General features: G+C 46.0%; 1 protein-coding gene across 3 annotated transcripts in view; it reads left to right on the top strand.

Annotated features, from left to right (window-relative positions):
* Window positions 1–25237, top strand: part of LOC135829600 (uncharacterized) — a 373880-nt gene that overhangs the window by 281281 nt on the left and 67362 nt on the right. For all 3 annotated transcript variants that reach the window (XM_065341993.1, XM_065341995.1, XM_065341994.1), the window contains 9 exons: window positions 1724–1824; window positions 3345–3446; window positions 5320–5421; window positions 13334–13432; window positions 13792–13890; window positions 15058–15153; window positions 18526–18621; window positions 21132–21230; window positions 23432–23530. In XM_065341993.1, coding sequence (XP_065198065.1) covers window positions 1724–1824; window positions 3345–3446; window positions 5320–5421; window positions 13334–13432; window positions 13792–13890; window positions 15058–15153; window positions 18526–18621; window positions 21132–21230; window positions 23432–23530 — 893 coding nt within the window. The remainder of the gene's footprint in view (window positions 1–1723; window positions 1825–3344; window positions 3447–5319; window positions 5422–13333; window positions 13433–13791; window positions 13891–15057; window positions 15154–18525; window positions 18622–21131; window positions 21231–23431; window positions 23531–25237) is intronic.

Here is a 25237-nt window from a genome sequence, read left to right as displayed (position 1 = left end):
GGGAACGCATGTAGGGCGATAATGCGGGTTCGAATCCCAGGATATGCTTGAAAAAGAATAGGAGAATTGAAAAAATTATAACATCCCTTTTCTTTTTTTGCCGTCATCAAGGCGGTAGACGGTGTCGTATTACCCTCGACCGTACCTATCCCGTACCTGTCCCGTACCTATCCTGTACCGTACCGTACAATCAAAGACAGCTGGCCACAATGCATAATATGCATAATTTTTTACATATTTTTTACATATTTGAATATTATTCAAATAGGGCTTTCAAATACAAGATCATAACGTGAAGCAACTTGAAAGAATCAGTATGTATGCGAAGTGTATCGGGGGATGCATGCAGGGCGAGAGTGCGGGTTCGAATCCCAGGTGTTGTCTAAAAACAAAAAGTTGAAACTTTAATATAAGAATTTATAACATCCCTATGCTTTTTTTGACTAGGTCATCAAGGCAAAAAAGCATAGCGTAGGGCCCTGAGCTTCCAAGCTCTCTCGTTTGGTATTTGTGTCTTTGTTTGTTTGTTTGTGTGTTTGTTTCATGCCTGGCGCTATCCCGTATCTGTGCCGTACCGTACCGTACCATCAAACACAGCTGGCCACATACAGCTGGCCGCAATATTCAAATAGGGCTTTCAAACGCAAGATCATAACGTGAAGCAACTTGGAAGAATGGGTATGAATGCGAAGTGTATGGGGGAATGCATGTAAGGCGATAGTGCGGGTTCGAATCCCAGGATATGCCTGAAAAAAAAATAGGAGAATTGAAAAATGTATAACATCCCTGTGCTTTTTTGCCGTCATCAAGGCGGTAGACGGTGTCGTATTACCCTCGATCGTACCTGTCCCGTACCTATCCCGTGCTGTACCATCAAAGACGGCTGGCCACAATGCATATTCAAATAGGGCTTTTAAATGCAAGATAATAACGTGAAGCAACTTGGAAGAATTAGTAGGTATGCGAAGTGTATCGGGGGATGCATGCAGGGCGCGCGATAGTGCGGGTTCGAATCCCAGGTTATGTCTTTAAAAAAAGGACTTTTTTAAAGAATTTATAACATCCCTATGCCTTTTTTGTCTAGGTCATCAAGGCAAAAAAGCATAGCGTAGGGCCCTGAGCTTCCAAGCTCTCTCGTTTCTTTTTTGAATCAGTTGACATTCTACCTTCTCTCATGAGGTCTCTGATGGCCGAAACAGCTGTCAAAAGCATTTAAAATATTTGCAGTACTCCGAACCTCTTTTTGCTGTTGTGCGGAATGTTCGTGGTCGGCCGCAGAGCCCAGATGTGGTGGTGGCGAAGTGGACGTAGTAATTTATAGGTCCTTTTTCTTTACATGTTACATTTCATGATTTCATTGAAGATCATTCCCCTCACAAAAAGACCCATCAGGGATTGGGTACCTGAGTTTGGTTGGGTTGCGACGAGGGAGAGAATAGTGAATCTGCTCTCAATATATCAAGCTGATTGTTGTCGAACTTGATAAAACACTGCTTTACCTGCAGCTATAAACACAAATTCCTGTTGGTCAGCAAGGGTAATGGGTACATAATTAGAATCTGAAGGTGATGAGTCTTGGACATGGGAGTCCACTTGGACGGCTTTCAATGGGCCACTGTGTTGACAGTAGCCTGTGTACAGGCAATGTTCAGGTCGTTTTCTCTTTCCCTCTATCCATGTTCCTAACAGTTTAAATTATTTACTTTGCTTGTTTCTCTATCAGAAATGCCCAGCTCAAAAACACAAAATCTGATTGCACTCCCACACAGACGAGAGAAGGAACTTCCAGCATTCCAAGGCGGGCTCTTGACATCGCAGGAACGAGTGAGTCAAGATTTGCTTTGCTTTATCTTTCACCTGGGCCTTGTCCCTCACAAGCTTATGGAAGGAGGCGGAAGTTGGTAACAATAGAGGTGTGTCTAGTTACTGAGCAGATACTGGTTAAATAGAGCACTCCTACTAGCACGTCCAGGGTTTGTCCAAAGAGGTATGGAGCGGGTGCAAGCCGGTATAAGTCAAGTTCATTTGCGCATAGTTTTACATGTCAGCCGGTTGTGAAAAAACGGAATCTTCATCATGAACTCATCAGAATGGTGTGACAAGGCCAAATGTCTATGGCGGGACACTGGCCTGGAAAAAATCATATGCTTGGGCTATAGAACACCGGTTGGTTTCAGCTAAGTACAGTAAGGAGTTTTCTCAGTTGGTGAATTGTCGTCAAGCATTTTATTCCACATTCACTCGCAACGATAGAGCTCTTCTGCCACTCCACTCAAAGAGCAAACGTTGTTCATATGGCAAAGAAAAAGAGTTCAGGAAGAAGACTATTTGAATGTTTGCACAACATGTAAACGTCAGTGGCATGACCTGCGCACAGCGGCGCACACAGAGGTGAACACGCCAACTACAAAAGGTGCACTAAGACTATGTGGAGGTCTTAGAAGTCAAAATGGAAAACAGAAGTACTTAGCACCATTTTCATCATTTTCAACTTGAAAACAAGGATTTGCAAAATCTGTACGCCTGGTAACGCCCAAGGCTATACCCCTAGGATGTGTATAAAGATCACCCATAATAGCATAAAAGATGAATTTCTCGGACATCCTCTACCCTAGCAAATCCTCTTTGTTGCACATATCAATTGATTGGCTTCATACAAATTGAGAGGCTGACAACAGAGCTGATGCAAAGTTCATTTGAGCTGCATGATGAGGAGGAAGAGGTAACGATGAGCCCTGCAAAGATGCCCAGGAAGACTTGGCTACAACCAGAGCAAAGCACGAAGGTGAGTGACTGTTCTCTCTTTACTGCACACTCCAAAAAAAGGACTGCTACAACTGCACAGTTCAGCAGCTGGTACATGGCAAGAAAGAAAATAAAGGAAAAAAGATTCACAGACAGTTCGAACACAACGTAAAAGTCAGTCTGAGAGAACGATTATCAGGTAGAAGAAGGAGTGATATTGCCTTCACACAGAGCTGGAAGGTTCGATGGACTTCTCATGTGCTCTGGATGTCAGTCGTGAGTCGGTCCAGTGCCAAGTCAAAGCGATGGAAAAGAGTGAGCTCCAGTGTGGGGAGCAAACCCTTTCTTAATTCAGAATTATATATTAAAAGAGCATAACGCATCCATTATGACCAACAGCATAATGATCAAGATAATCTTGGGTATGTACAGTTCAGAATGGGCATTGTAGGAACTGGTAGGAACTGGTAGTGCATCTTTAATTGAAACGAGAGGATGCAAAGAGCTGAAGAAGTCATGTGATAACGTTACTACAATATGGATCATGCAAGTGGTTTGAAATTGTTCTGTATGTTTGCTGATTTCCTTTTCCCTTGTAGATGTCTGACGATCTTCTATCTGCATCACAACAAGGTGATCTGAAGAAGATCGCTGCACTTTTGGAAAGTGGAGCCGACGTCAACTGCCGTAGCCGTGACTGGGTAAACTAGCACAGGAAGATATCATGTATGGATCATTAGCTCTGATGCTAACTAATCACAACCAATTTATTATTTCCCTGAAGAGTAGCCAGGACGAGCAGAGTCAGTTTTTGGTTGATGCAGCCATACCATAGTCTTTGCTACTTTCTGTATAGAATAGTGGAAACACATGACATCCTCGGCAGCAGCCATGCATTGGTGGCCAAGCAGTTGATCCGGCAGTTGTCTGACCAACTGGGTCAGTTCCGCCGTTCCTGCTAGAGGATTTAAGTTGGTACAGGACCACAACAATAAAGTTACTAGCAGCACTTTTCTGCTGTGAGCATATCTAATAATAATATAATGCCTAGTGAACTTTCTCTGTCACTCAGCAAACTTGAAGTATCACGTTACTCCACTGTTAGGGGCGTTCGAACTCAAGAGGAGGTTTGGCGGAATGGGACTTTTCTCAATATTGCAGGGTCTGGTGACCCCGGCACTTTTCCAAGCTATTCTCCACCGGTTTCCATCGAACACATTGGCGCGAGGATCCTCCCAGTTATTGCATCGGTGCTTGGAAGTTTCCCGCCAGCTTTGCTATGTACATTTCCGTACACATATCCTGCTTCTGTGTGTGCACTAAGTTACATCTACTGAGCTTGGCATATACACTATCCCGGCACAGGTCGTCACTTGCTTGCGCATTGTTTAGAGCTGCTACGCTTTTTCTATGGTACTTTGCATTTAAATTCCGAAAACAGGGCCAATGGCAAGACCTGAAACTCCAGGTTTCTGGCCACTGTGGTCCTTAATATTTTGGAAATGGTTGCCAAGACTATTAACCACGGGGTAACAGAATTGATACATTCTCCCAAAAGAGGAACGCAACACAGTAAGGGATGCAATCTTGCTCAAATTGCGTGAAATACTCAAAAATTTATGCAATTGCAGCTGAAAGGAGTCATGTCGTGACCTGAACACAATTTGTATCCACGAGTGGACGTTAGCTCCCTTCCAGTGCCAAGGACGAGATAACTCGTCCTGAAACAACCACCTTGAATGGCCAAGGACGAGGTAACTCGTCACGCACACGGAGCATATGGAAAGGAGCATAGATCACGGTACAAATAGCTATAACTTCGGCCTCCCTACTTCAAATTCAACAAATGACGGCCCATTGGAAAGCTATTAAATGCAGCTTTCCAAAGCTGTATAATTCGAAATAGCGGGAGTAAAATACACAAGCGCCGAAGCTCGAAATTCGGGAAACGAGTGAATGTCAAATTTCAAGCGTGTGACTGTGATGCACTTTATGCTAGCTGTAAAGTTGACGAGGTGTTTGATCACGGGAGATTTCGAAGATCACAGCTCATGCGTGACATACACTAACATGAGCGCTAAAGAGCCTGATTCTGCTGGTGTTTGAATCATCGCTGTACATTGAGTGTGACTGCAAATCGCAAGAACGTGTCTCTGATTGTAGAATAGCACTACAAAGGCGCGTTGGAGCGGCTTTTGACACTAATGGCAATCATGCAATGTAAGCACTGTCTTGGACATGGAAATCCAGTGGAACGACCGGGAACGGCGCTCCCAATGTGTACAGAACGTTGCACGCAGTGCACATGTTGATCCGATGCGACCAGCGCACTGCATGTGTGTACCGTAGACTGCGCATACCAAGCCAAGGCTGCATGGGCAGCGCCCAGGGGCCGCTAGACGTGCCACCGGATTTCCATGTCCACGGCAGTACCAGACAAGTAGTACCATATGAACAAACTGTTGAATTCCACTCTGCATTGTTTTGCTTTGATTTACAATTGTGATTGAGATCTACACTCAGACTTTCCAAGAACTTTTTTCCTGTACTGTTGTTTCTTGCATGTGCTTCCAGTATGGCGGAACTCCGTTGCACAAAGCCGTCTGTTTCTGGAGAGGAATCGAGGTGTGTCAAGCACTGCTCGCTGCAGGGGCGGACTGTAACATCAAGAATACGGTAAAGAACCGGATTTAGAGTGCCATGACCCATGCTGATCCTGTTCTGCTTTACTCTGTAAAATTAACTGCTTCCAGCATGGCAACACTCCGTTGCACCATGCTGCCTGGGCAGAAAAAATCGATGTGTGCCAGCGCTGCTCGCTGCAGGGGCGGACTGTGACATCAAGAATGCGGTCAAGGACAGTATAATAGGGTGTCTGAGCCATGAGGATTATGGTCTGTGCTTACAATGTACTATCGATAAAAAAAAACGCGTGTGTTCCACAGACCCTCACAAAATTGGAATCCTTGCATGAAGGAGCAATTTTCAATCTACTGCCTCCTCAACACTGCAATGTGGCCAGATCTTTGCCCCAGGGTGTTGTGTCTATTTTGTTTTAATTGGCCTCACTCCCGTTGCGTACAAGATGTGCAAGATTGGCATATTCTTGAGAGACGCCATCACGCCAGAATCTTTCACCTGAGCAGGTGCAGGCGGTAAAATATTATGTTCCATCCATTACACGTATTAGCTGCTAGTATGTCGAAGTACAGGTAGACTCCGTCTAATTCGAACCTCAAATTGCCAGGCACTATATTCGAATTATTCGGAACTTCTAATTATCCAAAATGCAGTCCCATATACTGATATGTATGTCAAAATGCTCGAAATTGCGTGCTGATTATTTTTTCATATTTTATTTGCAACAACGAAACATAAAAAAATAAAAAAAATAAGGAAATTATCGTGTCCGTTCCAGAAGGGTACTCACGACGGCCGCTAACACCCGGTAAACCCTAGCGGCAGATGCAACGCCTAACAGTGGGCCGGGGGTGAGTGGATAAGTCTCACTACCACTGGCACAAGTGCCATAGGTGGTCATGAACAACGAAATGAGTTCATTTCACCAAAACACTGGATCGACATGAAGTCATTGGACACTATTTTCATCTTCTACTAAGTTCTAGTGAAGCAGTTTTCAATCGCTGCAGTTGTCCTGAAATGATTTCAATGCAAAAGAACAGCTCTGCCTTCTCTGCGTCATGAAAGCCCATCGGAGAGGAGCATGTCGTTCTGAAGAACGGAAGTGGAGCATAGGCATAGAGGATTTTTACGACTTCCAGTAGTTGTTCAGTCCTAAACTTCTTTGCGCATGAGCTGGCGCGGCATGACAAGCCATTGAGATCCGCGAAGGGAACCAACCACCTGGAAGAAGTCATCTTCAATCAAATCTTTGCACTTTGCCTTGCACAGGCTTGGATCAAATTTCGAGAGAATTTCGGTTTCTTCAACGCTATTGTCGACCCTGGAGCGGACCAGGGATCAATTTTTTGGAGTTACTCTTTTGGCTAGAGAAGAAGAAAAATGAACTTCGAATTATGAGTAGAGCAACTCCATCTCACTTCGAAATAAGCGTTCGAAGGACATAGTCACTGTACTGTAAACTGCTCTTCTGTACGAAGGCAGAGTTCGAATTATCCAGTGGGTGCACTTTTCGTACTTCGAATTATGCACTCGAATTTAACTTGAAGTGACTTGCAGAAGATCGGTACGAAGAAAAAGTTCGAATTACACGGAATGTTCGAATTATACCGTATTCTAATTAGAGGGAGTCTACCTGTACAAGAACTTGGAATGACTTCGGGAGGAGTAGAAAGGAGAACTTCGGGTGCATGATCTGGAAACCAAAAACAAAAAGTTGCACAAACTTGTTTCGAGAGCAAAGCACAAAACCAGGGAAGTTAGGGAGCATCTCATGAGTTCGCATCTATTTTGCAAACGTAACGCATTGCGAATAGACTTTACCCCCTACCTCCCCCCTGTATTCGAAAGTCTTATCGCACATTTTCTGTGTTTATCTACTGTACACGTCCATGCGGCCGCATGAGCACTCTGGCAAGGTACGTTCGGGCCTGATTGGAAATTTTTATTTCCATTGCTATCAGGTTCGGCCTCATTTCCTCTGTGCTGCGCTGACGAGTCCACAAAGGACGAAACAGTTCTGTCCGCAGATTGAGTATTTCGCTCCTGCTCTTGTAGCAGTTGAGCACTCTTGCGTGGGGTAGTGCCCTTGCTGTTTGCGTTATGCAGAGCTCACTGACTTGTCAGTTTGAGCACTCTGTCAAGGTACGTTCGGGCCTGATTGGAAATTTTTATTTCCATTGCTATCAGGTTCGGCCTCATTTCCTCTGTGCTGCGCTGACGAGTCCACAAAGGACGAAACAGTTCTGTCCGCAGATTGAGTATTTCGCTCCTGCTCTTGTAGCAGTTGAGCACTCTTGCGTGGGGTAGTGCCCTTGCTGTTTGCGTTATGCAGAGCTCACTGACTTGTCAGTTTGAGCACCCTGGCAAGGTACGTTCGGGCCTGATTGGAAATTTTTATTTCCATTGCTATCAGGTTCGGCCTCATTTCCTCTGTGCTGCGCTGACGAGTCCACAAAGGACGAAACAGTTCTGTCCGCAGATTGAGTATTTCGCTCCTGCTCTTGTAGCAGTTGAGCACTCTTGCGTGGGGTAGTGCCCTTGCTGTTTGCGTTATGCAGAGCTCACTGACTTGTCAGTTTGAGCACTCTGGCAAGGTACGTTCGGGCCTGATTGGAAATTTTTATTTCCATTGCTATCAGGTTCGGCCTCATTTCCTCTGTGCTGCGCTGACGAGTCCACAAAGGACGAAACAGTTCTGTCCGCAGATTGAGTAAATATTACTACTATTCGTCCACCGGCGGCTTGCGTGTGGGGCCCTTCTGCAGTGATGCACAGTCTAGTCAGTCAGTGCAGTCATGCTAGTTGACTTGGTACGGTGCACTGCGGGACTACTTGCGCGGTCTACAATATCTACTCGGGTCTATACGGCCAGTCACACTCACAGACTGTCAGTGTTTACTGCACTGTGAGTGTGACTGGCCGTGAACCATGTGAACTGAACTCCACTTGTAGACATTCTACGGTGCACTGCGGAACGACGAGCACACACGAAATACTAGTTGCACAAGGTGATGAGGTGCAGATTGACGGACTTACCTTCTATCTGACACTTGTAGTTTTCCTTTGACTTGTTGTTCGTCTTCTCTCTGACACTCGTAGTTATAATTATTGTAGGTAGGTCAGGGGCGTCGGAAGGAGTTTGACATTGGTGCGGCGAAAGTGAGAGAGGGGGGTCCGGGGGTTCTCCCCGCGGGAAAAAAATTGAAAATTGGGCCTAAAAGGCCATAAACGCTACAGAATAATATGAGAAATAAGAATATGCATGCTGATGATACACCGCATTGTCGATGTAAAACATGGTACCTGTACAAGTGTCGACAAGCCAACAACAAGGTTGAAATATTAAAAAAAAAACTTCGAAAATTATTGGTGCGGCTTTGGCCGCACCTGCCGCACCGGTTCCGACGCCCCTGTAGGTATCGTCTGACTGCCATGGCGTTTTCCAGGCAAGCAAGGTCTGGTGTGTGGACGTATTTTAATCGCGGTGTGGAGAGGCACACATGTAAACTTTGTAAAAAGACTTACTCTCGACAGAGCGGAACCAGCAACCTGTTCGCTCATCTGAAATTGGCTCACCCTTCAAAGTTCCAATTGGTTCACTCCTCGGGTGCGACTACTGAGTCAGATGTTAGCAATGCGTCATCGGTGGCAGCGGAGAAGCGCAGCAGCAGCAGCAGCAGCTTGTCGAGTTGGGTTGTGAACTCGGCAACTTCCACCAGTCGTCCCTGTTCGTCCGGTCGCTCCGAGGAGCCCGCCGACTTGATTCTTGATTGGATCGTGGACTCCACCAGACCACTGTCCATCGCTGGCGATCGTGGGTTTGTTGCTCTGATGAAGGTTGTGGAGCCTGCCTTCCCATTCCTGTCGCGAACTCATTTCAGTTCGCTGCTGCGCAAGCGCCATGAAATAGGGATCGCTGACCTGAAAAAGCTGTTGGAGAACGAGGGAGTGTGTGGCATAGACCTCACCACCGATGGATGGGCTTCTATGGCGACGCAGAGCTATGTCACATACACTGCACATTTTATTGACAGAGATTGGTCTCTGGTGAGCTGTGTCCTGCTGACTAACCAATTCCACGGCAGCCATACCAGTGTACAGCTGGCTGCACATCTGCTATCCGTTGTGGATGCTTTCGCCAACAAGTGAGCTGTGTGACTCACGATGAGGCCCGAAACATGGTTGCCACTGCAGCTATTTTGCGTGATGACGATATCGACAACCAGGTCTGCATGGCCCACATGCTGCAGACCGTCATCAGGAACGCCATCGACAAAACGAAGGGCCTGGACAAGTTGTTGGCTTGCAGTCGCAAACTGGTAGGGCACTTTAAACTTTCGTCTGTGGCGGCTGAGCACCTCAGCCTCAAGCAGTTGCAGCTCGACAGCGCCAAGCTGCCACTAACCATAGTCCAGCACGTGCCTACAAGGTGGAATTCCACCTTCTTCATGTTGAGCCGCCCCCTATAGCTAAGGACAGCATTGACTGTTGTGCTGTCGGACAGGAGCTGCACTCCAAAGAAAGAACACCGTGACCTTCAGCTGAAGGACCAGCAATGAGCCGCAGCTGAACCCCTGGTCACAATTCTGAAGCCGTTTGAGCTTGCCACCAAGATTGCCAGCGGGCAACCGTACGTCATGCTCTCAATAATGCTCCCCATCACCACAAAGCTGGCAACACGGCTTCAAATTTTGGTTGGCGAAACAGACTCCACCATGGCACGTTCATTTGCGACGAATCTACTTTCACGGCTGAAGGTGAAGTTCCGCCACGACAATTTGGATGTCCGGAGTCCGGGGGTCATGGCTAGCGCCTTGGATCCTCGGTTCCGGAACCTGAACTTCTTGGAGGTTGAACAGTGCATCCAAGTGCAGAAAGATCTCTGAACTGGCCAGCGAGAAGCTGCCCCCATGCCCGGCTTCTAGCGTTACTGAGTCAGCTGCGAAGAAGCCCTGTTTGAGCAGCCTTGCTCAACTGATGAGCACCACTGCGAACATCGACGATGGGCATGACGAGCCAGTTGATAACCTGGAAAAGGCAGAGCGACAGCTTGCTGTGTTCTTTACCGAGGAGCCAACAGGCATGGAGACTGATGTACTTGCCTGGTGGAAAGTGCACAGCGACCGCTTTCCGCTGTTGGCACCCGTGGCCAGGAAATTCTTGGCCATTCCTGGCTCGTCTGTGCCATCCAAATCCGTTTTCTCTGCTGCTGGTGCCATCGTTACGAAAACCCGCAGCCCCCTCCACCCTTCGAATGTTGACGCCTTGATCTTTCTGAGGAAGAACGTCATTATCCCCAGCTTGCACTGCTCGACACGTTTGCTGTCTGCAGCTGAGGAAGTCGCTGCTGACCTGATTGAGGCATCCACAGAGGAGCTTGCTGCAGAGCCTGCATTGCCATCAGTGTAACTGCTGCAGTTTTCGAAGTGCGTGTGTGTGTGTGAGTGTGTGTGTGTGCGTGTGAGTGTGTGTGTGTGTGTGTGTGACTGTGTGTGTGTGTGTGTGTGTGTGTGTGTGTGTGTGCTCATGTGTGTGTGTGTGTGTGTGTGTGTATGTGTGTGTGCAGGTGTGTGTGTGTGTGTATGTAGTGTGTGTGTCTGTGTGTGTGCATGCGTAACGTTACGGCCTGTATTGAATTGTGTACTTTGAAGTGTTTTGTGGCAGCTCAAATTAGAAAGGATCGTAAAATATCCCTTTGCAATCAACACATCACGTATAATGACATAATTATTACTTTATTGGAATTTGAAAAATAAATTCAAGTAACCATGACAATATTACATGTATTACGTGCGTGGAAATATGTCGCTAAGCCGATAAGCCGATCGTTATGATATCAGCTGAGCCACTAAGGAAATATCACGATCGTTTCAGCCCTACTCATTTTGTTCCTTGCGCCGCTCTATATGAACATATCAGAGACGTTATGAGTCTCCGACATGTTGACAGGGTGCATGGGCAACTCTGCTCAGCTTTGGCCCACGGCTGATTCAGTTGACGTGACTTTTCTGGAAATCATAAGTAATACCATACTAGACATGTACTACAAATCTGTGGACGTATGAACTTGGCCAGATTTCACTCTACAGTAAAACCTGGTGTAAGCGACCTCTGCTTTTAGCCACCATCTGCTTTTAACCAGCATTTTTCCATGCATGGACAGCTCTACAAGGAAACTGCACCTGCCTTGCGTGACTAGCGACCGTCTAATAGTGTACCAAATGCACACAGCGACCAAAAAATTGCCAGACCCATCAGGACGCAAACCCGGGACCTTGCTTGTCATGAGCATTGCTCTAAACATCTCTTGAAACTAGTTGCCATTTCTCACTTCCCTCCTGTGCGTTTGCTGCTTATCGTGTTCTTGTTTGTATTCGATTTGTTTTGTCCATTTTCTTTAACGTATTTTTGGGAACACAGCCCCATGCTGTGTGAACAGTCGTGTTGAGGAAAAATGCTCTAAATATGTGAGCTATGGGACCAGGTCGAACCCAGAAGGTGCTGACAAGTGTTTCACTCCGAATGCAGCTCACAACATATGCCACACATGCTGATGGCGCTTGGGTCTTTTCCCTCTCCCGGGGGACCAACCACGGTCAGTTTTCTGGAACGTACTACGAGAGGTGAAAGGAAGTGTTTTGTGAGCCTTGCTCATGAAAAACAATGTCCCGGATTTGAGCCCTGGTGGGTCTGGCATTTTATCTCCTTTCAGGCAGTTCACTTCCCTGTCTGATCCTTTGAAATCCCTTTGAGTGCCTGGCCAGATGCACGCGGTTAGCCGGGCCATTTTTTTGTAATTAGTCGTATCAACTCAAACCGACTTGTTGTCCTGCGCTGGCGCAGCTTGTGCTGCTGCGCCCTGCTCAAACTCGACATCGACACTTCCGATATCCTCAGGGCCGTCCAAGGCGAACACGGCAGTAGGTACGACATTGATCACGGCAGACTTGGTTGCGAAATTTGTCACGATCGCGGACGGCTACGTCCGCATTCGAGTCATCGCCTTCACTAACGCAGCTCCAGTCATCACTGTCCGAGTCCATGATGGACTGGAGCACCTCTTCAGCCGACATGAAAGGTGGTTCTTGACCAGGGAGTTGTACGACTCCTTGTTCTTGACCTGCCCGGTACGCGAACCCCGTCGAATTTATCTATTTATTTTTATAAGACAGTAACACCGTATGAGGTATGTACTACGAATGTGCAGCCGCGTGAATAGGCTGGGTTTCAATAAACCTGCATTACGAGTACGATATCAAATTATACATGGAGAATAAAAGGCAAAAAAATCCATTTTGAAAGTGTCAGAAGCACAAACTCCAAAATTGCCGCTGAATCACCCGGGGAGGGATCAGATTAAGGCAGCGATACAATTCTTTTCACCGAATTGCGACTTAAAGCGCAAAACTGGTACCATGGACCAGTTCCGATCACATCACTGCACTTGCATATGTGTACGTCTAGCTGCATTCGTACCGCATCATGGGCGTTGATCCAATTTGTACAACGACACAATGATCCGACAATATGAAATACACTCATAACTTGTTTATCCGGGCACTACCCGTAACTTCAAAATGTCCGTTACCCCGAATGACATACATTTTGACGGGGAATGGCCATAAATATGGCGTATGTTGTCACTATTTCCAGAAAAATTGCCAAAAGAGTAGTATCATTTCCACTGAAACTCAACCAAAGGGTGTTTGGTAGCCTGAAATGCCCGTAACTTTGGGGTCTGGATAACCGAGGTATAAGTGTACATGTATGTCTGTACACTAATGGCAATCATGCAATGTAAATACCAGACAAGTAGTATCATATCCACCAACTGTTGAATTCCACTCTGAATTGTTTTGCTTTGATCTACAGTTGTGATTGTGATCTACAATCAAACTCATTGAGAACTTTTTCCTGTACTGTTGTTTCTTGCGTGTGCATCCAGCGTGGCGACACTCCGTTGCACGATGCCGCCAATAGTGGTGAACTCGATGTGTGTCAAGCGCTGATCGCTGCAGGCGCGGACTGCAACATCAAGAATGAGGTAAAGCACAGTGACATTGAGTGTCATGAACCAGGATGATCATGTTCTGTGTTTGCACTGTACAATTAACGTGCAAACAAAAGAGTAGTATCATTTCCACTGAAACTCAACCAAAGGGTGTTTGGTAGCCTGAAATGCCCGTAACTTTGGGGTCTGGATAACCGAGGTATAAGTGTACATGTTTGTCTGTACACTGATGGCAATCATGCAATGTAAATACCAGACAAGTAGTACCATATCCACCAACTGTTGAATTCCACTCTGAATTGTTTTGCTTTGATCTACAGTTGTGATTGTGATCTACAATCAAACTCATTGAGAACATTTTCTGTACTCTTGTTTCTTGCGTGTGCATCCAGGATGGCGACACTCCGTTGCACGATGCCGCCAATAGTGGTGAACTCGATGTGTGTCAAGCGCTGCTCGCTGCAGGCGCGGATTGCATCATCAAGAATGAGGTAAAGCACAGTGACATTGAGTGTCATGAACCAGGATGATCATGTTCTGTGCTTGCACTGTACAATTAACGTGCAAACAATCATCTGTTCCTTGACCTTTATCCGAGTGGAATCCTGTCCTAACCCGAAAATTCTCATCTACTGCCTCCTCACCCCATCAATGTGTGCAAGTCTTTGGCCCAGTTTGTTGTGTCTATTGTTCTCAAAATCGGTCACGCTCCCATTGCTTGGTATAGTGTAGAGAAACGCCATCATGCCAGAATCTTTCACCTCAGCAGGTCCTGACAGAACAATAATGTTCCATCCATTACACGTATTAGGGGCTAGTATGTCGAAGTACAAAAACTCGAAACGACTTAGGGAGGAGTATGCAGGTGAACTTCAGGCACATGAGCTGAAAACAGAAAAGTATTCCGAGCTACATGTATATTGTATCTTACATTGCCACAGGCTAGTGCAGCACAGTCTCCATTCTCGTGATTAGTAGCAAGAGTGCATAAACAAGAGAATGCAACTGTGGATATGGGTCAGTGCGCGGCTCTCTGCCTTTCTTACGTAACTTACCACGCTCTGAAAGTATGCACTGAAACCCAAACAGTGAGCAAGTACGGTTGTGAGTGTTGAAATCCGAACTAATAAAGTGCAAAGCTGTCACCCTGGACCAGTTCAGATTACATCACTGCACTTGCATATGTGCATGTCTAGCCACATTCCTACCACATCCTGGGCGTTGATCTAATTTGTATAACATCACACTGATAAGAAAATGACACACATGTATGTCTGTACACTAATGGCAATCATGCAATGAAAATACTGTCTTGTCTTGGACATGGAAATCCATGCGAATGACCGGGACAGGCGCTCTCAGTGAGTACAGAACGTTGCATGCAGTGCACATGTTTATCCGATATGACCAGCGCACTGCATGTGTGTACCGTAGACTACGCATACCGAATCAAGGCTGCATGGACAGCGCCTAGGGACCGCTAGACGTGCGACCGGATTTCCATGTCCACGACAGTACCAGACAAGTAGTACCATATCAGCCAATTGTTGAATTCCACTCTGCATTGTTTTGCTTTGATTTACAATTGTGATTGTGATTTACACTCAGACTTCTCAAGAACCTTTTCCTGTACTGTTGTTTCTTGCATGTGCTTCCAGGGTGGCGAAACTCCGTTGCACAAAGCCGTCTGGAGTGGAATCGAGGTGTTTCAAGCGTTGCTCGCTGCAGGGGCGGACTGTAACATCAAGAATATGGTAAAGAACCGGGTTTAGAATGCCATGAACCATGCTGATCCTGTTCTGCTTTACTCTGTAAAATTAACTGCTTCCAGCATGGCAACACTCCGTTGCACCATGCTGCCTGGGCAGAAAAAATCGAAAATATCGTGTCCGTTCCAGAAGGGTACTCACGACTGCCGCTAACACCCGGTAAACCCTAGCGGCAGATGCAGCGCCTTACAGTGGGGGTGAGTGGATAAGTCTCACTACCACTGGCACAAGTGCCATAGGTGGTCATGAACAACGAAATCAGTTCATTTCACCAAAACACTGGATCGACATGAAGTCATTGGACATTATTTTTATCTTCTATTAAGTTCTAGTGAAGCAGTTTTCAATCGCTGCAGTTGTCCTGAAACGATTTCAACGCAAAAGAAGAGCGCTGCCTTCTCTGCGTCATGAAAGCCCGTCGGAGAGCAGCACGTCGTTCTGAAGAACAGAAGTGGAGCATAGGCATAGACAATGTTTACGACTTTCAGTTGTTGTTGAGTCCTAAACTTCTTTGCGCATGAGCTGGCGCGGCATGACAAGCCATTGAGATCCGCGAAGAGAGCCAATCACGTGGAAGAAGTCGTCTTCAATCAAATTTTTGCACTTTGCCTTGCACAGGCTTGGATCAAATTTTGAGAGAAGGTGGGTTTCTTCAACGCTATTGTCGATCCTGGAGCGGACCAGGGATCAATTTCTGAGTTACTCTTGGCTAGAGAAGGAGAAAAAATGAACTTCGATTTACGAGTATAGCAACTCCATCTCACTTCGAAATAAGCGCTCGAAGGACATAGTCACTGTACTGTAAACTGCTCTTCTGTACGAAGGCATAGTTCGAATTATCCAGCGGGTGCACTTTTATTCGTACGTCGAATTAGGCATTCGAATTTAACTTGAAGTGACTTGCAGAAGATCGGTACGACGAAAAAGTTCGAATTACACGGAATGCTCGAATTATACCGTATTCGAATTAGAGGGAGTCTACCTGTACAAGAACTTGGAATGACTTCGGGAGGAGTAGAAAGGAGAACTTCGGGTGCATGATCTGGAAACCAAAAAGCAAAAAGTTGCACAAACTTGTTTCGAGAGCAAAGCACAAAACCAGGGAAGTTAGGACTTCTGCAAGTTGCGTTTCTCATTTTGTTCCTTGCGCTGCTCTATATCAACATATTAGAGACGTTATGAGTCTCGGACATGTTGACAGGGTGCATGGGCAACTCTGCTCGGTTTTGGCCCACGGCTGATTCAGTTGACGTGACTTTTCTGGAAATCATAAGTAATACCATACTACACAGAGTCATCTGGTTTAACCCGCCGTACAGTACCACGGTCAAAACCAACGTTGGCGCAAAGTTTCTATACCTCGTCAAGAAACACTTCCCTGAAGGGTCGGCGCTACACAAGGTGTTTAACAAGAACACAACAAAAGTAATCTACAGCTGTATGAAGAACGTAGCGTCGATTATCAAAGGGCACAATGCTGCAAAACTTCACTCGCGACCGCCAGTTGTGCCATGCAATTGTCGGGTCAAGGCGTCGTGCCCCCTCAACGGTGACTGCCAGTCTTCCGACGTCGTGTACCAGGCGCATGTAGCATCCAACGAAGTCAAGACCTACGTCGGCATGACTGCTACCACATTCAAGCAGCGCTACAACAAACACACTTCGGACTTCCGCCATGAAAAGTACGCCGCATCGACTAAGTTGTCCAAGCACATCTGGGATCTGAAAAACGAGAACCGCGGATTCGACATCAGATGGGAGATCAAGGATAGAGCACCTTCGTACAGTAACATCAGCAAGAAGTGTGGCCTATGCTTAACCGAAAAGTTCCACATCCTGAAAGCTTCAAAGGTTACCTCCCTAAACAAGAGAAGTGAGCTGGTATCTAAATGCCCTCACCAGCGCAAGTTTCTGCTGGCCACCCCTATTACATAGACAGCTATGACCGCTGCGGGTTTTTTTGACGCGTGATTGCAGGAGTTTGTGTGCGCTTAGATTTGTCATACGAATGCAAATGCCTGTGTATACGTGTGGACATGTGTCTATAGGTGTGTGTATATGCGTGTGTGCGTGTGTTTGTGCGTGTGCGAGTTAGGGTGTTGTGGGTGGGTGGGTGTCCTGTGTGTGCGTGCGCCAGTGTGCAAGTTAGGGTGTTGTGGGTGGGTGTATGTGTGTGTTAGTGTGTGCGTGTATGTGTGTGTGGGTGTTACTATGTGTGTGCGTGTTAGTATGTGTGTGTGTGGTGTGTGAGCGAGATTAAGCGCGTACTTGTTAGTGCTAGACCTGCGCCTACTGCATCTGCCTCTGAAATAGCCCGTCCCTGTATACATTCACGCGATTACTCCTCTCGCTATCGTATTATCACACCTCTCTCCACTTAGATATACCAGCGCTGCCTCCTATTCCATTATCGTTGTCTGATGATTGGTTCAGCCATGAAACTCTGAGTCACAACGGAATAAATTTGCCAAGGTTTTCATTGTGTGCCTTTGTGTAATACCATACTAGACATGTACTACAAATCTGTGGACGTATGAACTTGGCCAGATTTCACTCTACAGTAAAACCTGGTGTAAGCGACCTCTGCTTTTAGCCACCATCTGCTTTTAACCAGCATTTTTCCATGCATGGACAGTTCTACAAGGAAACTGCACCTGCCTTGCGTGACTACAGTGCATTTCAAAACTATAGACGCGTAGGGTTTTTGAAATATTTCAAATTTGGCTGGAACTTTTTGAGAATAGTTTTCGGAATATTGCTCAGGATCGCTCCACAATTACTCTCATATAGTTTCTAAAGGATTGGATAACAGACGCCCAATTTGGAAAAATTTATGCACAAAGTGATCACAGATTTTATGTGGTATAGATGCTGGCATAACGGTTTTTGCCTAGGTACGCGTCTATAGTTTTGAAATGGACTGTAGTGACCGTCTAATAGTGTACCAAATGTTATATTGGACCTGCACACAGCGACCAAAAAATGCCAGACCCACCAGGACGCACACCTAATGAAAATACTGTCTCGGACATGGAAATCCAGTCGAATGACCGGGAACGGCGCTTTCAATGTGTACAGACCGTTGCATATCGTGCACATGTTGATCCGATATGACCAGCGCGCTGCATGTGTGACTATGCGTACCGAATCAAGGCTGCATGGACAGCGCCCAGGGACCGCTAGACGTGCGACCGGATTTCCATGTCCACGACAGTACCAGACAAGTAGTACCATATCAGCCAATTGTTGAATTCCACTCTGCATTGTTTTGCTTTGATTTACAATTGTGATTGTGATTTACACTCAGACTTCTCAAGAACCTTTTCCTGTACTGTTGTTTCTTGCATGTGCTTCCAGGGTGGCGAAACTCCGTTGCACAAAGCCGTCTGGAGTGGAATCGAGGTGTTTCAAGCGTTGCTCGCTGCAGGGGCGGACTGTAACATCAAGAATATGGTAAAGAACCGGATTTAGAGTGCCATGAACCATGCTGATCCTGTTCTGCTTTACTCTGTAAAATTAACTGCTTCCAGCATGGCAACACTCTGTTGCACCATGCTGCCTGGGCAGAAAAACTCGATGTGTGCCAGCGCTGCTCGCTGCAGGGGCGGACTGTGACATCAAGAATGCGGTCAAGGGCAGTATAATAGGGTGTCATGAACCATGATGATTATGGTCTGTGCTTACAATGTACTATCGAGAAAAAACAACTCATGTGTTCCACAGAACCTCACAAAATTGGAAACCTTGCATGAAGGAGCAATTTTCAATCTACTGCCTCCTCAACACTGCAATGTGGGCAGATCTTTGCCCCAGGGTGTTGTGTCTATTTTTTTTAATTGGCCTCACTCCCGTTGCGTACAAGATGTACAAGATTGGCATATTCTTGAGAGACACCATCACGCCAGAATCTTTCACCTGAGCAGGTGCAGGCGGTACAATATTATGTTCCATCCATTACACGTATTAGCTGCTAGTATGTCGAAGTACAGGTAGACTCCCTCTAATTCGAACCTCAAATTGCCAGGCACAAAAATTCGAATTATCCGGAACTTCTAATTATCCAAAATGCAGTCCCACGTACTGATATGTATGTCAAAATGCTCGAAATTGCGTGCTGATTATTTTTGCACATTTTATTTGCAACAACGACACATAAAAAATAAACAAATAAAGGAAATTATCATGTCCGTTCCAGAAGGGAACTCACGACGGCCGCTAACACCCGCGAAACCCTAGCGGCAGATGGAGGATCTAACAGTGGGGGTGAGTGGATAAGTCTCACTTCCACTGGCACAAGTGCCATAGGTGGTCATGAACAACGAAATCAGTTCATTTAACCAAAACACTGGATCGACATGAAGTCATTGGACATTATTTTCATCTTCTACTAAGTTCTAGTGAAGCAGTTTTCAATAACTGCGGGTTGTCTTGAAACGATTTCAACGCAAAAGAACAGCGCTGCCTTCTCTGCGTCATGAAAGCCCGTCGGAGAGCAGCACGTCGTTCTGAAGAACGCAAGTGGACCATAGGCATAGACAATTTTTACGACTTTCAGTTGTTGTTCAGTCCTAAACTTCTTTGCGCATGAAGCTGGCGCGGCATGACAAGCCATTGAGATCCACAATGGGAGCCAACCACCTGGAAGAAGTTGTCTTCAATCAAATCTTTGCACTTTGCCTTGCACAGGCTTGGATCAAATTTCGAGAGAAGGTGGGTTTCTTCAACGCTATTGTCGATCCTGGAGCGGACCAGGGATCAATTTCTGAGTTACTCTTGGCTAGAGAAGGAGAAAAAATGAACTTCGAATTACGAGTAGAGCAACTCCATCTCACTTCGAAATAAGCGCTCGAAGGACATTGTCACTGTACTTTAAACTGCTCTTTCTGTACGAAGGCAGAGTTGGAATTATCCAGCGGGTGCACTTTTTTTCGTACTTCGAATTATGCATTCGAATTTAACTTGAAGTGACTTGCAGAAGATCGATACGACGAAAAAGTTCGAATTACACGGAATCCTTGAATTATTCCGTATTCGAATTAGAGGGAGTCCACCTGTGCAAGAACTTGGAATGACTTCGGGAGGAGTAGAAAGGAGAACTTCGGGTGCATGATCTGCATATCAAAAAGCAAAAAAGTTGCACAAACTTGTTTCGAGAGCAAAGCACAAAACCAGGGAAGTTAGGACTTTTCCAAGTTGCGTTTCTCATTTTGTTCCTTGCGCTGCTCTATATCAACATATTAGAGACGTTATGAGTCTCCGACATGTAGACGGGGTGCATGGGCAACTCTGCTCGGTTTTGGCCCACGGCTGATTCAGTTGACGTGACTTTTCTGGAAATCATAAGTAATACCATACTAGACATGTACTACAAATCTGTGGACGTATGAACTTGGCCAGATTTCACTCTACAGTAAAACCTGGTGTAGGCGACCTCTGCTTTTAGCCACCATCTGCTTTTAACCAGCATTTTTCCATGCATGGACAGTCCTACAAGGAAACTGTACCTGCCTTGCATGACCAGTGACTATCTTTCAGTGTACCAAATGCCATATTGGACCTGCACACAGCGACCACCAAAATGCCTGACCCATCAGGACGCAAACCCAAAAGAAAATACTGTCTTGGACATGGAAATCCAGTCGAATGACCGGGACCGGCGCTCTCAGTGAGTACAGAACGTTGCATGCAGTGCACATGTTGATCCGATATGACCAGCGCACTGCACGTGAGCACCGTAGACTAGGCGTACCGAATCAAAGCTGCATGGACAGCGCCCAGGGACCGCTAGACGTGCCACCGGGTTTCCATGTCCACGGCAGTACCAGACAAGTAGTACCATATAAAACAATTGTTGAATTCCACTCTGCATTATTTTGCTTTGATTTACAATTGTGATTGTGATCTGCACTCAGACTTCCCAAGAACTTTTCTCCTGTACTGTTGTTTCTTGCATGTGCTTCCAGTTTGGCATCACTCCGTTGCACCGTGCCGCAACTATGGGTAGAATCGACGTGTGTCAAGCGTTGCTCGCTGCAGGGGCGGACTGTAACATCAAGGATCTGGTAAAGAACCGGATTTAGAGTGCCATGAACCATGCTTATCCTGTTCTGCTTTACTCTGTAAAATTAACTCCTTCCAGCATGGCAACACGCCGTTGCACCATGCTGCCTGGGCAGAAAAAATCGATGTGTGCCAGCGCTGCTCGCTGCAGGGCCGGACTGTGACATCAAGAATGCGGTCAAGGACAGTATAATAGGGTGTCATGAACCAAGAAGATTATGGTCTGTGCTTACAATGTACTATCGAGAAAAAACAACTCATGTGTTCCACAGACCCTCACCAAATTGGAAACCTTGCATGAAGGAGCAATTTTCAATCTACTGCCTCCTCAACACTGCAATGTGGGCAGAAGGTCGGTTTCTTCAACGCTATTGTCGATCCTGGAGCGGACCAGGGATCATTTTTTTGGAGTTACGCTTTTGGCTAGAGAAGAAGAAAAATGAACTTCGAATTATGAGTAGAGCAACTCCATCTCACTTCGAAATAAGCGCTCGAAGGACATAGTCAATGTACTGTAAACTGTTCTTCTGTACGAAGGCAGAGTTCGAATTATCCAGCGGGTGCACTTTTCGTACTTCGAATTATGCATTCGAATTTAACTTGAAGTGACTTGCAGAAGATCGGTAAGACGAAAAAGTTCGAATTACACAGAATGCTAGAATTATACCGTATTCGAATTAGAGGAAGTCTACCTGTACAAGAACTTGGAATGACTTAGGGAGGAGTAGAAAGGAGAACTTCGTGTGCCTGATCTGGAAACCGAAAAGCAAAAAGTTGCACAAACTTGTTTCGAGAGCAAAGCACAAAACCAGGGAAGTTAGAGAGCATCTCATAAGTTCGTATTTATTTTGCAAACGTAACGCATTTCGAATAGACTTTACCCCCCCCCCCCTACCTCCCCCCTCTATTCTAAAGTCTTATCGCACATTTTCTGTGTTTATCTACTGTACACGTCCATGCGGCCCCATGCTATGGTATGCTTATGTACATGATTGTACATGTACATGTACATGGATATGAATGTTTTGCTAGAGCAGTCGTGAATGGCATACAGTAGTACCGCATTTACTGCGTACAAGTACAATCAATGACATGTACACGCACATAAACATAGTTCCTCCACAACAACTGTACTGCTGTAAACGCTGGCCAGGCACATGTACACGGTTTGGTCAGGCTGGTGTGATATTTGACACCTCTGAGTAGCCTGCATGCATGTAGTGCAAGGGTTAGCTGATCTGCAAACACAGGTAGATCTCCACCAAAAAACACTCATTTGCTGCAGGGATCTAGCACGGTAGTAGATTGTACAGTTCCAGGAAATGTGCGAAAAGTCATTTTTATATTCGAAAAGGCCGCTACCCCCTTACCCCCATTTCTAAATGCATTATGTTTAGAAACAAAATGCGAACTTATGAGATGCTCCCGTAGGACTTCTGCAAGTTGCCTTTCTCATTTTGTTCCTTGCGCTGCTCTATATCAACATATTAGAGACGTTATGAGTATCCGACATGTTGACAGGGTGCATGGGCAACTCTGCTCGGTTTTGGCCCACGGCTGATTCAGTTGACGTGACTTTTCTGGAAATCATAAGTAATACCATACTAGACATGTACTACAAATCTGTGGACGTATGAACTTGGCCAGATTTCACTCTACAGTAAAACCTGGTGTAAGCGACCTCTGCTTTTAGCCACCATCTGCATTTAACCAGCATTTTTCCATGCATGGACAGTTCTACAAGGAAACTGTACCTGCCTTGCGTGACCAGTGACCGTCTAATAGTGTACCAAATGGCATATTGGACCTGCACACAGCGACCACAAAATGCCAGACCCACCAGGATGCACACCTAAAGAAAATACTGTCTCGGACATGGAAATCCAGTCGAGTGACCGGGAACGGCGCTTTCAATGTGTACAGACCGTTGCATATCGTGCACATGTTGATCCGATATGACCAGCGCGCTGAATGTGTGACTATGCGTACCGAATCAAGGCTACATGAACAGCGCCCAGGGGCCGCTAGACGTGCCACCGGATTTCCATGTCCACGGCAGTACCAGACAAGTAGTACCATGTCAACCAATTGTTGCATTCCACTCTGCATTGTTTTGCTTTGATTTACAATTGTGATTGTGATCTACATACGGACTTCCCAAGAAATTTTTTCCTGTACTGTTGTTTCTTGCATGTGCTTCCAGTTTTGCAGCACTCCGCTGCACCATGCCGCCATGAAAGGCAGAATCGAGGTGTGTCAAGCGTTGCTCGCTGCAGGGGCGGACTGTAACATCAAGAATACGGTAAAGAACTGGATTTAGAGTGCCATGAACCATGCTGATCCTGTTCTGCTTTACTCTGTAAAATTAACTGCTTCCAGCGTGGCAACACTCCGTTGCACCATGCTGCCTGGGCAGAAAAAATCGATGTGTGCCAGAGCTGCACGCTGCAGGGGCGGACTGTGACATCAAGAATGCGGTCAAGGACAGTATAATAGGGTGTCATGAACCATGATGATTATGGTCTGTGCTTACAATGTACTATCGAGAAAAAACAACTCATGTGTTCCACAGACCCTCACAAAATTGGAATCCTTGCATGAAGGAGCAATTTTCAATCTACTGCCTCCTCAACACTGCAATGTGGGCAGATCTTTGCCCCAGGGTGTTGTGTCTATTTTTTTTACTTGGCCTCACTCCCGTTGCGTACAAGATGTACAAGATTGGCATATTCTTGAGAGACGCCATCACGCCAGAATCTTTCACCTGAGCAGGTGCAGGCGGTACAATATTATGTTCCATCCATTACACGTATTAGCTGCTAGTATGTCGAAGTACAGGTAGACTCCCTCTAATTCGAACCTCAAATTGCCAGGCACTAAATTCGAATTATCCGGAACTTCTAATTATCCAAAATGCAGTCCCATGTACTGATATGTATGTCAAAATGCTCGAAATTGCGTGCTGATTATTTTTGCACATTTTATTTGCAACAACGACACATAAAAAATAAACAAATAAAGGAAATTATCATGTCCGTTCCAGAAGGGAACTCACGACGGCCGCTAACACCCGCGAAACCCTAGCGGCAGATGGAGCGTCTAACAGTGGGGGTGAGTGGATAAGTCTCACTTCCACTGGCACAAGTGCCATAGGTGGTCATGAACAACGAAATCAGTTCATTTAACCAAAACACTGGATCGACATGAAGTCATTGGACATTATTTTCATCTTCTACTAAGTTCTAGTGAAGCAGTTTTCAATAACTGCAGTTGTCCTGAAACGATTTCAACGCAAAAGAACAGCGCTGCCTTCTCTGCGTCATGAAAGCCCGTCCGAGAGCAGCACGTCGTTCTGAAGAACGGAACTGGAGCATAGGCATAGACAATGTTTACGACTTCCAGTTGTTCTTCAGTCCTAAACTTCTTTGCGCATGAGCTGGCGCGGCATGACAAGCCATTGAGATCCGCGAAGGGAGCCAACCACCTGGAAGAAGTTGTCTTCAATCAAATCTTTGCACTTTGCCTTGCACAGGCTTGGACCAAATTTCGAGAGAAGGTGGGTTTCTTCAACGCTATTGTTGATCCTGGAGCGGACCAGAGATCAATTTTTGAGTTACTCTTGGCTAGAGAAGAGAAAAATGAACTTCGAATTACGAGTAGAGCAACTCCATCTCACTTCGAAATAAGACCTCGAAGGACATACTTCCTCCGTATACAAAAACTTTACTTTTTTTTGAAGGCTGCGAACAGCTCTGGAATTGTTTCATTTGACTTGGAATAACACTCGTGGCATTGTCTAACCTGTTTACAAGCTATATACAAAGAAAAAAGCAACTCAGACGAATGAGATTGAGTTTATTCAGAGTCCTTGTCGCTCCTGTCATTGTCACCTGACGACGCTGACGCCGCATCGCCAACAGTCGCTGCTTCCGCTCCCAATCGTTCAGATTCTATTCGGCTGCAGTGATGATCCGACGCAGGACTTTGGCTACGTCCTCTTCACCTCCAG

This window comes from Sycon ciliatum, chromosome 13 (genome assembly GCF_964019385.1).
Source record: "Sycon ciliatum chromosome 13, ocSycCili1.1, whole genome shotgun sequence".
NCBI classification, from domain to species: Eukaryota; Metazoa; Porifera; class Calcarea; order Leucosolenida; family Sycettidae; genus Sycon; species Sycon ciliatum.
This window is presented reverse-complemented; position numbering and strand designations above follow the sequence as displayed.